We start from the raw sequence: 14,523 nt of genomic DNA, 5'->3' as shown, positions 1-14,523 counted from the left end.
TACAAGACCTCCACTATGAATTGCCCTGCAAGTTAAGCTAGAATTATTGAGCACAAAAGCCTTCATCTTTCCTTTTGTCCCCACCACTTCTCGATCCACTCTTTATATATGCATATACAAAGTAATACGCGCACACAAAATATAATACTATACTGAGATACACTTATTAGCTAAGTAGCTATTTGTGAAAAACAAATCATGACCTTTCTACACCTAATGAGTATGCATGAATCTTATTTTTATTCGTAAATACTAATGTACTAGTGTAATACCAATGTGTGAATCATTACAATGTGTCATTCTGCTCTTCTCCAGTTAGTGTGGACTCTCTGTTTTTCTGATGAATGTAGACTCTATTCTGAGACATCATTTTGAATTTGATAAATCGAGATACAGAAGAAATGTATTGCAGAAAAGTCGTAAGATTATAACCCAAAACAGAGTTAAGAGAATTAATCAAATAATGTCGTTAAGTTAATCAGAATTATGTACTGAACGTAACCACTGCATAATTTCACGTCACTAGACACGGCAGCATATCTCAAAGTGAAGTTTAACTTGTGGTGGTCTATAGATTTAACTAATGTTACATTACGAAAAATTCTAAACTCGTTAAATTAATCAACGAAACAACAGCTTCATAAGCTCTTATGAGAAAATTCATTACAAGTGTTTCAAATCCATCCATTGATAGAGGATGAATGACACATTGTTTGTACACCAACACCAAGGAAATCTCGAGTTTGCCCTCCTCCTCCTCCTGCATCCCCACTCTCAACTCTTCTACGTTTCAAGGGGTAGTTTTGTAACTCATCAATCCCCGAGGCTACCGTAACGCCATTTCTAGGGTTTTCGATCTCGTGTTGAAGACCATTTTTACTCATTAAACCGACGCTGTTCGGTCCAAACAAAGCGAAGAACTTATCGCTGCCACCTTCTTCTACAATCTGATGAAACGTGGATTGGTTGGTGGTGATCGTCGTCGGAGTAGAAGAAGTCACGCCCATCTGAGCCGCTTTTTGAAGTAATGCAGTTGCTGACATGTTCGCAACCGCCGAGGAAGCTGCGTTTGCGTCTTGTGTGATGTGGTCGACGCTGCTAAAAACAGAAGGCACGGAAAGTGAAGTAGCCGCGTTTGCGTTTTCCTTACTCGAAACTATGTTGATATTTTCATGTGTGATAAGTGAATCGCTAGTCGTTATTAACTCGCCGCGATTATTTGCGTTCCCAAAAACCCAATTGTAATCATCTTGCGGTGAGATACCTTCGTCTACGGTCACTTGATGATGATTGTTATTTCCTCCCATCCATAGGGAGAGCGAAGAAGCAGGTTTCATGACGTCATGATGATGATGATCGAAAGTGTTGGTCGTTATAGGGAAGTGGTGCGGTTGCAGTGGCTGTGGTGGTCCGAATGGAAATGGTGGTGGTGGTGCTGGTGATGGTATAAGTGTGCCCATGAGATAATGGTAGTTTAGGTTATTACTGGTAAGGCTTTTGAGATGAGAAGCTGCGTTTAGCCTAGCGGTTTCTTCTGCCAAGGCGTCGCAAAATGCTCTATGTGTAATAAAGCTGTCTCTCCTGTATCCAAAAAAATTGATCAATATCCAAAAAATTAACAGTTAATCAATACAATTGTATTAACAGTCGATGCACACATACATAGGTTTATATGTCTATGTATATATATAGCTACTAGGGTTGTACCTCTTACTTTAACCAAAACTGTCTTATTCAAGAAAACAAGAAGCATGTATGCTCAGAGAATGACAAATAGAAAGACTAAAACTCTTCAACTATTTCGTTTTAGACCCTATAAAAGCTGGCTATTTCCCACAAGTCAACAACAACACATTAAACTTATCTTCTCTTAGTTACAAACAACATAACAAAACAAATTTGTTTATATATAGTGTTCAGTGATATTGTAGAATATTTTAGTTGAAGTGATAGTAGTTTTTCATGTATTTTTTCATTACCAGAATATATATTTACCAACTCAAGCTAATGTTACTAATAATAAAGTTATTCATGTTTGAATTCATATTGATCATGATAAGCGCTTTCACATAAGTTATAATACGTGATGAAGAGATGTAAAGATTTATTAATTGAATACCTGGAGAAAATTGTACCACAGTCACATCTATACTCTCTAGTCCCACAAGTCTTTGAATGAGCCTTCCAATCGGATTGAACTGCATATCTCTTGGAGCATTTCTCGCACTTCCACTTCTTCTCGCCATGTTTCCGACAAAAATGTTTCTTGATTCCTGTAAGGTCACCGAGTGCCCTTGTCGGATGGTGATGAACGCAACTCTTCTCCGGACATACATACACTCGTTTCCTTACTTCTTTGGTCGTCCTCTGCTTTAGTTTCCATGGGAGGTTGTGTCCTCGACGGTGAAGCTGTAGATTCTGGTCTCTTTGGAAACCTTTTCCACATATCTCACAGAGGAAGCGGTTTGTGGCCATAAGCGTCGTTGGGGATAGAGCTATGACTTCGGCTTCTGGATCTGTAGAGATCGAAATAATCAAATCAAATTTATGATATTGATAATGGATCCTATGAATGATCTAATCTGTAAAGCGTATGCATGTTTGTAGATCAAGATCGTATAGAAAACAAATCAAGAAGATCACTTTGCTGTTAACATTTTTTAATGTTCTAAATTAGGGTTTAATTTATTGATCTATTTAAATTAAATATTACCAGGGTTTCCAGGGAGGTTTCTTTTCTTCTTAGCAGGAGGAGGATTAAAGGATTCAAGCTCATGATGATGATCAACATGATCAGTTGTTGATGAGCTTTGGACATATCCTCCACTACTTGAAATTGTCTGATCCTCAGCTGTCATGACTTCTTCTGGACCAAAGTTTTGCTGGAAGAGATACAAAAAGAGAAGCCTTAAGATTAGAGATGGGGGTGAAAGGATAATTAAGAGAGAGAAAAAACTATAAACACTTAGAATCAGATGTAAATGCGAACGAGAGGAAAATACAAAAGAGAAGTTATGTTGGTTGCATACTTATATAGACACACACACAACCTACACACTTAATTAAGCGCATATGTGCAATAAGAAAATAATATTCATCTCTCATTCAATAAATGTAGAAGCACCTTGATCAGTAAAAAATGTTGCAACCATTTTATATATTACACTTTCAAAATGTTCTCATTTTAAAATTCCTACTTCTTACTCTAAAGTTAATGGCGGTGGAAACCAACTTTAAAATTCCTACTTCTTACCCCTACACTTATCTTCAATATTTGATATTTGTTTTTCAGTGGCAGTGCGTCATGACACACAGAAAGTTACTATGTCTGCCTTTTCTATTTTGAATGATGATCTCATTATTTATTTAGCCTTGTTTATTTTCTCTTTATTCCTTTTTTGTCAACAAAAAAGTAAAATAAAAATAACTTTTTTTCTTTTTCATCTTTGGGTCAATTACCTTTCTTTTTTCTTTTACTCATATATTTGTGTGTTATATTTAGTACGTTGACAGAAGTGTTATTTTTAGTACAATATATCACGAACTAATAGCGATTCAGTCTTAAAAATATATTTGAAAGGTAAAAAAAATAGTTTCATTCAAAATTAGGTTTGGTTGAAGTTTTGTAAGAAGCGGACCAAAGTCTTCATGTGCTAAGTACAGAGTTACCACATAGTTATTTTGGTTATTACAACTATGAGAACTGAATTAAAAAAAAAAACTATGAGAACTGAAGCAGTACTGGCATCGTATTGCAATCTAGATGTTGAATAGTGAATTTGTTTACATGATAGCTACTATTTCTTGATCCTTTTCATAATTGACTAATTGAGATTTACATTTTCCGTAAATTGAGGGTGGTCAAAGAAGTAAACATATCCAACGGCGGTGATTGCATCTCTTGACATTGAGAACAAAGCCTGCAATGCACGTGTACCCATGCACGTGTTCATAAGGTAAAATCCAACAACATACGACAAAGAAATTAAGAACCTAAATAGGTAAAAGAGAATAATCGTCTGGTTGACAGTGAAATCAAAACCCATGCGACATACTCCATAAACTCTTCTCAAGTACCCCACTTCAAATATTCTTTTTTTTTCTTTTTATAGTTTCCTTTTAACTGATAGCCAAAATAATTTAAACTAAATTAACCATCATTATTGTCATTCTAAAACATTTACATTGAAGAAATAAGATTAATATCACGATACAGGAAATTTTATTTTGATGTTTGGAACATCATTTTCCTATTTATATGAGATAAAAAACAATTATGAATGCTCTCTAGAGAATTGATTTATAAAGTTGTTAGGAACGAGTATCTTTTTCATGCTTTACTACAAGGATCTTTTTGCAAGGTTACCTTTTTCTTTAGCAAAGCTTTTTCCAATATATCAAAGTGTGTTTTCCTTCATAAAATGTTTATTTCCAACGTAACATGTGAGGACTCTGAGTCATATACTATCAAGAGTGCCAAATTAATTATATTATATTAGAAAAATATTATGTAGAACATATTTTCCTACTTAAATTTTATACTTTAATTTTTTTGATATATCAAAATCTACAATTCTCGATCATATCATTTTCAAACAAAAGTAATCTTGCTTTTAGAGTATTTTTAATGGTACACAAAAAATTTCTTTATATTTCATTCTAGAATAGAGTAACTCTACTATATAGTTGGATTTGTTTCAATGGTTTACTCTATAATAGAGTGAAATATAGAGTTATTTAGAATAAACAAAATATTAGTCTAGATTTTACTATATTATAGAGTAATTATATTATAGAATGAACTATTAGAGCAAATCAAATTCTATAATAAAAGTGTTCTATTATAAAGTAACTATATTAAAATGTTTTTAGTTTTTACCCCTCCTCGCTGAAAAGTAAAATGATTATGGTGAATTAATTAAAGGAAATTAAGAGACAGATAACTGACAAAATGCAGGTGAATTTTTGGAGGGACGAGACGTCGTCAGGTTGTGGGCTGACTTACTCACCAATTCTTTAGGCAATTTCCACTTTAATCATAATGTAATCATGTTTTAAGATTCCTATAAATGATATCGTTTCTTTAATGTTTTAGTTTTGGACTTTTCTTCTTGAACTTTGGCGGCACTAGAATATTCTCCTAAATTATCGAGACTTCGTTATATAGTATAGTATTGTTCCCTTTACCAGATAATCAAGGTACGCGTTGATTTGAGTTTTGATCAACCTAGTTTTGATAATAACAGACCTAGCTGTATACATACAGCTCATACAGTTTAAATTTCAAAGAACTGTTAATTTGAATTCTTACAATAATATTGTAGTATTAGTTTATAGTCAAAACTACCAAAAACAAAAAAAAAACTAGTTAGGCCCTTTAAAAAAAAACCTAGTTAATAAACAACAATGATGAAAGTTCGATACTATGGAGAATGCATCAATAAGCATTACTTTAATTTGCTTTAACAGTAGATAGAAAATATATAAGAAATTCAATTAAATCTTTTAAATTCAAAAATGATTGCTCACATATCTTTAATATTTTTTTTGTTTTTGAAACAGGTTTGCTAAAAGTTAGTGAATGTAAACACATGATTTCTAAATGGAAAATGTTAACTGAAATTTGAAATCATATTTTCGAACAACATGCATTAGCAGATTAATTTTTTTGTTTTTCAGTTCCTAAACGGTTTAATTGATATATTTTAGATTCATTTAAAAGAAAAATAAAATCAAATAAAAATAACATTGATAAGACAGATTTTGATCTAGAGAGTACACTGCCGATATACCACATGCTTTTGGTTCATAAAAGTGAGATAATCATAGCTTATATACACACACGCACACACAGAATAATAGGAACTTATTACTCGGCTGCATTGATAAATATTGTCACCAATTAAGACACCATTAGTTTGAAATGTTTGATATTTTTTACAAAATAAACAAATGAGTTATTTTAAAAACATTAGACTTATGAAAGTTCCCTTAATTTAATGTGTGGTTGCTAACTTATGAGAAATTCAACCAAAGTTTTTGCTAGCAAGTATACAAATTGCGGTGAAAATTGCACTAGCTGAAGATTAAAAGCATAAGTACATGTATATACATTTTCACATGTTTATATGTACTGTAGAATAATATTAGCATCGACCGAAAAGTCTTAACATGGATTCACATAAAACAACAGTAGCTAGAATCCATACTTATTCTTGGGAGAAAAATAAACAAAAAAGGTAGCCAGGAATCACAATCTAGGAGATTTCTAAGCCCTGCATTATTGTGGATACAATTATATATGCCTGTTTAAACGTATGCGTATATAAATATAATGTGTCATAAACGACATTTCAAAGAAGACAAATGATAGATCCATACCATAGCATAGAGACTTGGCGATATATGAAATTAAAAATAAAGACATAATGGAGATATGATTAGACTTAAAGTATACATATGTCACTTAGTGGATGATAATGGCCTTCTTGTTTTTTCTCGGACTTGACCAATCCAATACATTTTCCGTCAAATTGATATCGACATTCCACAAATCAGAATTGGTCGATTTATTTTGTCTTTTTAATCTTTCAACGACCTTACCCTTACTATTCAACATTTTATTTTACTTCTTTTTTTCAATATAAATGCACTTGAAAGCGTTACAATATAAACAACTACAAAAACACGAATAACAGCAAGGAGGGCAATTCTTAGAGCCCGAGTCATCAATAGCCACATAAAAAGGCAAATAGCACGAACAAAATTTCTAACCACAAGCAGAACCTGGGCTAAAGGAAAAGATAGGCGCCAACACCCTTAATAGTCGAAGGAACCTTAGCCAAGACAACCCACAAACTAAGAAGATATGCATTGTTGTTTTAACAAACAAAATGAACAAGTTATATATTCATACCTAAAAGTTAGTCAATTATCTATTTATATACACATTTAGAGAAATTCGTGAAATGGCAAACTTATGGGGGAGGGGGGAATAAACAAAATGGTCACGTTCCATCCATGCAACTACATGTGGAAATTGAAAAAGATATTCAAAAAGATTCGTTTTTCATGGGTCATAAAAGTTATTAAAAGATAAAGTAACACTATCTAACCATTTTCCACAAAGTTGATTGAAACTGTCTATGAGTGCAAAGCGAGGAAAAGAGAGTAATACCTAAACATAGGATCAAGGGGATGTTAATTATCATATAACATAATTAACTGAAATGAGCATTGTTTTGGTATGAATGTTATTTGAAATGGGCATTGGTCTATATATATGAATCTTCATTGTCAATGGTTTACACTTATAATACACATGAAACTTTGAAACATTTAGAGTTTGCAATAATCTTAATTCTTTTTCCAATACACGTATTAATTTTTTTTTTTTGCTAACTTGTAAATAACATATAAATGAAAAGAGATTTGCAAAGCAAGATCTTAGTTTGACACATCTTGGCAAAAAGAAAGGAAAAAAACAAGATGGATCAACAGCATCCAATACCATGGACAAATTAATCACCTATCGAATCCAAAGAACCATAAGTGAGCTAAATAGTTTATTCGATCTAAGAGATGATGTTTTTCATCACCCTGTCAATATCCCTGAAGACGTTTGCAGCAGGCATAGAGGCGTTGTTGTGAATCATGTTATTCCTCTGTTTCCAAAGGTGGAACACAACCGCTTGAGAAGCTAGCTTCCGCAGCAGAAGGTTCGTCCTAGAATGTGCAGCTCGATCCAGGATAAAAGCTCATCCCAGTCTGCAATTCTCCGGTGCGAACTGCTGCATCTGCTGAAGACTAAAGACCATACTTCAAAGCTATACTGGCATGAGAGGAGCAGATGGTCCCTGGTTTCAGGCATTGCGTTACAGAGAGGGCACAGTATGAGAATAGAAAGACCACCCCATGAGACCAGTCTGGCTCTTGTTGGTAATCTGTCGTAGTTAGCCACCCACATCGTGAAAGCGTGCTTCGGGACAGCTCCTTTGAACCACACAATGTCATGCCAGGGTTGAATCGGCTGTCTCGGTCGTAAAACCTCCCAGGTGGCCTGAGAGTTGAACACATTCAACGGAGAATCAGCAGCTTTCCATTCAAAACAATCATCAATATCATTAGGTAAAGGAAGAGATAAAGTAGTTAAGTAAGAGTGAAGTTCCACTTCCTGATCGGATCTTGGATGGGGAAGTGACCAGTTTGAGCCATTGATAGCATCAGCGACCATAGCTTCCTTTCTCAGTCGAAGCGCTCTAGGACCACCAGCGCCTAGGTGATTAATTAGCTGGCCAAAGGGAGTCCACACATCAAACCAGAACCTTGTGCTAACCCCATTTCCCACCACCGAATTGCAGAACTGAAGCGCCAGGGGTCTAAGCTTCAGTATTCGTTTCCAAGCCCAATAATCCGTTGATGATGGTTCAATAGTCCAGAACGAGTTACCAGTAAGGTGAATACTCTTGTGCCAGTCCGTCCAAAGAGAGGGGGCGTTAGAGAGCAATAACCAGATGAACCTCAGACCAAGGACTTGATTCCAAACATAGATGCTTCTTAATCCCAACCCTCCTTCTTTCTTTGGTAGACACACAGTGGTCCAAGCTATCTTTGCAATGACCTTCTTGTCGATGTTGCCAGACCATAAGAATCGAGTACATAGAGATTCTATAGCCGCGATGCATCCCTTTGGTAGCATAAAAGCCGAGACCCAGAAGTTGATGAGGTATTAATTTTTTCAAACGTTATATATAGTTCAGTTGACACTGATCAAATGTATGATTCTCATGAACCATGATATCAGAACTTTTAATAAAAGTTCCTGTAACTTAAAAATTAATATGCTTCATCGACAAATATACCTTACTAAAGTATAAACAATTCTTTATAACAGGTTCATATTTTTTTTTTGTAGATCTCTTATATACTAAAGGAAAAACATTGTAATAAATGCATTCACACTATAATAGACATGTGGCAGCCTCACAAAGATTTGATAATAAGTTTGATAACGCGTTCACACTATATTCATAAATGTGTTCACACTATGTACTTTGTGTTTTTTTTTTTAATATAAAACTCACATACATGGTTTCAATAAAATTCTGGATTTTTTGGTTCGAATAAAAATAGATAACGAATCGAAAGCCAAACTATATATATATTATTTTTATTTTTTACGGATAAAGTTGAGAAAAATATTCATAAATTTTGATTCGATTCATTATTCATTTTGATTTGAACTAAAAAATCTGGATATCCGTAACTCTACGAAATAAATCAAATACTAAAATACAATATCCAAAAAAAAACAAATCAGAAATACCAATATTTTTAGGAACATATATCTAATTTGATCTGTTATATGCATATATATATATATATACATATATGTAAAGAATTATATATATACGTGTTATATATATTATACTTTATATCAGTTTTACAATATTTTTGAATTAAATTTATTATATTATGTACTAGAATTTTAAAAGTTAAATAATTTTTTATTTTTGTAATAAAATGTTATTCTTAAATTTTTCAATTATTTTTAAAATTTTATTTTATCTACGGATCAAATCGGATATTCTTTAAAATTCTAAAACATTTCGGATATCCGAGTCGCCGAATATCTAGGTGCCTAAAGATCGAATTGACACGACTGCTTCTAAATACCCAGATATTCGATCTGTGTCCATCCATATTTACGGATACAATTTTATTTTCATTATATGAAAAAATGACTAATGTCAAGGCCTTTTTTATTTTATATTAATTTTATTTTTATCTTTTATGTATTATTTTGAATAAAAATATCATTTAATATTAATTAATAATATATTTATATATTTGTCAACTATTGTTATATACTTTTTACATACACATACATGTGCACCTTGATGTGAGCACTTTGTAACTAGAGAAATTAAGCTCCATGTACACCAAAAACACCATTATTTGCAAAATACTCTAGGATTAATTTTGACACTGTTGATATTTTTATAATACATAATTACCCATGCCCCAACTATCTGAATCATTCTCTATCTTGTGTCTTCTTATAATCTTCTGTCCAGAACAATCTTCTTATCTCTCTCTCTCTCTCTCTCTCTCTCTCTCTCTCTCTCTCTCTCTCTCTCTCTCTCTCTCTCTCTCTCTCTCTCTTGTATTTTCTTAAAATCACCAAACACAATTTTTTTTCTATTAATCTACAAATGTTTTTTTCCATATCTTTTCTATTTCCAACGATCGATGTGAATCAGCAACATGTACGTATATTTTAATTAATACAGAGTATGAATCTAATGAGTACTATCCTCACATGAGTTTTTCTATCTGTCATATCTATCCTTTTACTCAATTTAACCGTGATATGAAGTAAGAAATTTTGTTTAATATACATGTGAGATCTCTTCGATTCATTCGCTGGTAAAATCACATGGTTGTATTGATGGTTTGTATAATCAAGAAATATAGAGATTTCCTGACATTGATGAAACTTGAATCTAACATTTAAGTTATTTGTGCTTGTAGTCGATATTTATTAAGTTAACGGATAATTGTTTGATTACATGCTACAAATCAAATATTGTGAGCATATGCATGTTTGGTTAGTTGTTAATAAACCGGTGGATGCTGATTTTTTCACAAAATATATTATCATTAGCTGATAAATGTTTACTTAGCTGTTATAAAACATGTTAACAGCCTTTTAAAACGGTTTGTCATTTAAAAAAATAGTTTGTCTTGGCTGTTAAATAGTTTGTTAGATGCTATGAAATAAGTTAGTAGGTTAAAACAAGTCACATAACAGTTTACGTTGAAACTTTGTATTCATGTTATATATAACATATTATGGTTAGTTGATACATGTTTGGTTAACTGTTACAAAATATGTTATCGCTTTTTACATTGTTTGGTAAAATTGTTAAAGTAGCAATCATCTATTACAGAGCTGAGGTGTTGGCTGTTAAATAGTTTGTCTTGGCTGTTAAATAGTTTGTTAGATGCTATGAAATAAGTTAGTAGGTTAAAACAAGTCACATAACAGTTACGTTAAAACTTTGTGTTCATGTTATATATAACATATTATGATTAGTTGATACATATTTGGTTAACTGTTACAAAATATGTTATCGATTTTTACATTGTTTGGTAAAATGGTTAAAGTAGCAATCATTAACTAATATGTATATATTCTGTTAAAAGTTACAAATTATGTTAACGTGTTAACTTAATCATTATCGATTCAACTAATATTATCCTAGCAGTTAACAATTATTGTAGCATATATAATCAAAATTTAGGGTAAGAAAGAGAAACATATAAAAAAATTAGGGCAAGGGTAAAACGGGAAAGGGAAACAAAAATATCTACAGTGGACATGAGTTTTTCTTGCTTTAGGGTAGTTTCTTAATTTCTTGGTGGTTTAGGTATATTCAGCCAATTGTCTCTTGTAACTAAGCATTCACCACAATTGAAGTATCTAATTTTTTTTAAAATTGAAATATTTTTTCTTAATGATTCTTTCACTATCGACCAAATTGTAGTGAAATGATTTGTCTTAATAATTTTCTTTTCTTTTTCTTAAATTATTATCTGTTTATAAATTATACTATGAAATTATTGGTTCGACATGACGACTATCTAAAATTCATAACTTGAAAATAACCGGAAAAACCAAAAAATCAAACATTTTAATCGAATAAACTAAAATGAATATTAATTTAAAATTATACTTATGTTTTAGAAGATTAAAAACTAAAAAAAAAACTTAAAACCGAACCAATATCCATATTAGACAGATTTAATATTTTTTTATTAAATAATGAAACTAATAATCACATCATGCGGAAGGCGCGTGTTATTACATAGTTTCCATATATTTAGCTAAACAAGTCATATAAATAAGAAGATAGTCTTCGCCGTGATTTTGTTTGAGTGATCTACAACAATTATTGAGTGATGAGGACATTTTCATGTTACACATATATGGATAAAGACTGGAAAAACACTAGAAAGAATATCTTACATTGCTACTAAACGGTCAAACTTGGCCCACCTTCGTCCATAATTGTTCGTAGATGCATTCGAGATTGTAAAAAGCATATTAAAAAGTTGATGATAATTACTCAAAAGCGGTCTTTCGTAATACTATATTATAGTAAGTGTCACAAATGTTATTGGCTTCGTGATTGAAGGTAGGCCTCATCAAATATTAGTTTAAATCAAATACGTTACGCACTTGTATGATTTCTTAATACCATTATTTTTTGTTACAAAAAAAATTTAGCACTACGCAAACGTATATGCGTATGTACTAAATTTATGATTGACAGAATCTGCACATATCACTCAAGAAATATATTAGAAAATGATTTTCTTTTTCCGTTTCCTTACGCTTCCGGAGAAAACAAAAACCTTAGTTTTGTATTATTTAATTTGCATATGGAGTTCGAACTTCATACATAATTAAGTGTGTAGTAATTGTTCATCATTGAACAATAATGTATGTGAAAGTTGGTTTAAAAAAAAAAATGTATGTGAAAAAAACTTTCTACGTTGAAAAACTTTTGTAGATATTCAAGACTTGTATGTCCACAATTTCTTTTGAGTTGTTCATATGAACGAACATTACTTCATTTTGATTTTAAACAAAAGGCAGTAGGATTGAACGGGATATAAATTCTTAGCATATATTGGGCCCTTAATTTTTAGGCCATTATTAGGGTCCCATTTTATTAATCCATTAAAATATCAATAATGGGCTGTGAAGGTCTAATCTTAAGTGTCGTATTATGTTTGTCAATAATGCTGTCACAACGAGGCTGTTCAACAAAATTTAAATGGCAAAGTTTAAATTAAGGTCAAAGCTGAACTTAATAAAATCATTGTTATCAGCTTAAAAAGCTCACCGACTAAGAGATTCAACGAAACGATATAATCCTCACAAGATTGATTTTGGTGTGGTGATCAGTTGCTCGGAGAAACAGTATGAGTCTTGGTGAAACAAAGCAGATCTGACTTGGAAAAGCCAAGGTTTATGATGAGTTCTGACCTTTCAAATTTGGCAGCTGGTTGGATACCATTTGACTTGTTAATTATTATGCAGAAAAACAGATTTCAAGAGCTTTTAATTACAAGAAAAATGTTTTTTTATTGTTCTTTGATAAACTTTTATGTGTTACATAACAATTGATTAAAAATTCACATAGTTTAAAACATTGCCAAAAATATATTCACAAATAATGCAACACGGAAAAAGATTAAGAGGAAAATCATATTGAATCAAAGCCATAAAGCCCCAGCTTGTCTGAGAGTAGGCACTAAATCACCATTAATATGAGCAGCCATCAGATTCTCCAATCCTCCAAACAACTTTCCTCCTATGAACATGACTGGTAAGTTCTCTTTATTAATAACAGTTTTACCCAAATCACTTATGATCATATCGTTATTGTCTTCTTCGTCAATCTCAACTACTAATGGGTTCACGCCGTGTGTCAGTAACAACCTTTTCACCACATGTCCCATACAACAACCCTTCCTCGCAAACACCACCACAGCATTCTCCATCACCAAAACGTTATAGCTTGATTTCTTAGTGCTTGAAGATGATGGCTTTTGTGGTGATGGTGATGATGTTAGCCATGATAATGATGATGATGGTTTATCTTCATTCTTTGGACGGAAAATGCTATTGGCCGGTGTGGTCTTCGTCCACGATGACTCGTATGCTCTTATTGCTTTTTGCATAATTGATTTAGAGAGAGAAGAGAGACAAGAGAGAGGGAGAGAGGGAGAGAGAGAGAGAGTCTTGTTTAGTTGTGATGGATTGGTAAGAGATTAGATTAAAGAATTTATATAGAGAATTCTAGAGAGCATTTCGTTTTGAGGTCAACGTAAACATGTGTAGATAGTATTCTCAGAATATCCGAAGCAACGTCACCGTATCTAAATTACATATCCATTGCTGTACTTGTGATTACTTATTAATGTTGAGTGTAAATTATCTAAAAAAGTTTTTAAAACATTTAGTGTTAATTAACTTAGGAATGAAAGATAAGTTTTGATCTCATTGTCGGAACTCAAATGCGACAACTCAATATTTTGGAGTATATTATCATTATCTTATAACGTAATGTCATTTCTATCCTATTGTAATTTAGAAAATCAATGACTTGCACGATATAGTTTATTTCAAAAAATAATTGATGACGCCGACATAGTAAATGGCTGACGACAAGGCTGATGTCAACCGATTTCTTTAGTTGTTTTCGACTTATGTCACAATTACAATTGTCTTCGTATGGTTACGCCAATGGATAAATGCAAATCATTGTATGGACCATTAGATTTTAAGATCATCTCTATTACGTCATGATGATGACTTATTTTCTTTAACATTAAGAAACAAGATAACAATTCGGTATATTATATTTTAGTTGAAACTTGAAAGAAATGATTAAACCTACGTAGAATAATTAAAAAAATGTTTTTCTCCATCAAAAATATAAATACATG

At 32.2% G+C, this 14,523-nt stretch overlaps 2 protein-coding genes across 2 annotated transcripts; both read right to left on the bottom strand.

Moving 5' to 3' along the window:
• Window positions 1–555: 555 nt before the first annotated feature.
• LOC106422935 (zinc finger protein MAGPIE) lies at window positions 556–3,044 on the bottom strand. The gene is made up of 3 exons (XM_022693190.2): window positions 2,714–3,044; window positions 2,120–2,516; window positions 556–1,581 (listed from the first exon to the last, which is right to left on the bottom strand). The coding sequence occupies exons 1-3, from the start codon at window positions 2,856–2,858 to the stop codon at window positions 675–677; spliced, it is 1,449 nt and encodes a 482-aa protein (XP_022548911.2). The 5' UTR covers window positions 2,859–3,044; the 3' UTR covers window positions 556–674.
• Window positions 3,045–13,136: 10,092 nt separating this feature from the next.
• On the bottom strand, window positions 13,137–13,921 carry LOC106370090 (monothiol glutaredoxin-S13). Its single transcript, XM_013810159.3, has one exon. It carries the CDS (start codon window positions 13,753–13,755, stop codon window positions 13,288–13,290), a length of 468 nt encoding a protein of 155 aa, XP_013665613.2. The 5' UTR covers window positions 13,756–13,921; the 3' UTR covers window positions 13,137–13,287.
• Between the last annotated feature and the right edge of the window lie 602 nt (window positions 13,922–14,523).

This window comes from Brassica napus, chromosome A10 (assembly GCF_020379485.1).
Source record: "Brassica napus cultivar Da-Ae chromosome A10, Da-Ae, whole genome shotgun sequence".
Lineage (NCBI taxonomy): Eukaryota > Viridiplantae > Streptophyta > Magnoliopsida > Brassicales > Brassicaceae > Brassica > Brassica napus.
The sequence above is the reverse complement of the archived record's forward strand: the minus strand, read 5'-3'. Positions and strand labels throughout refer to the sequence as shown.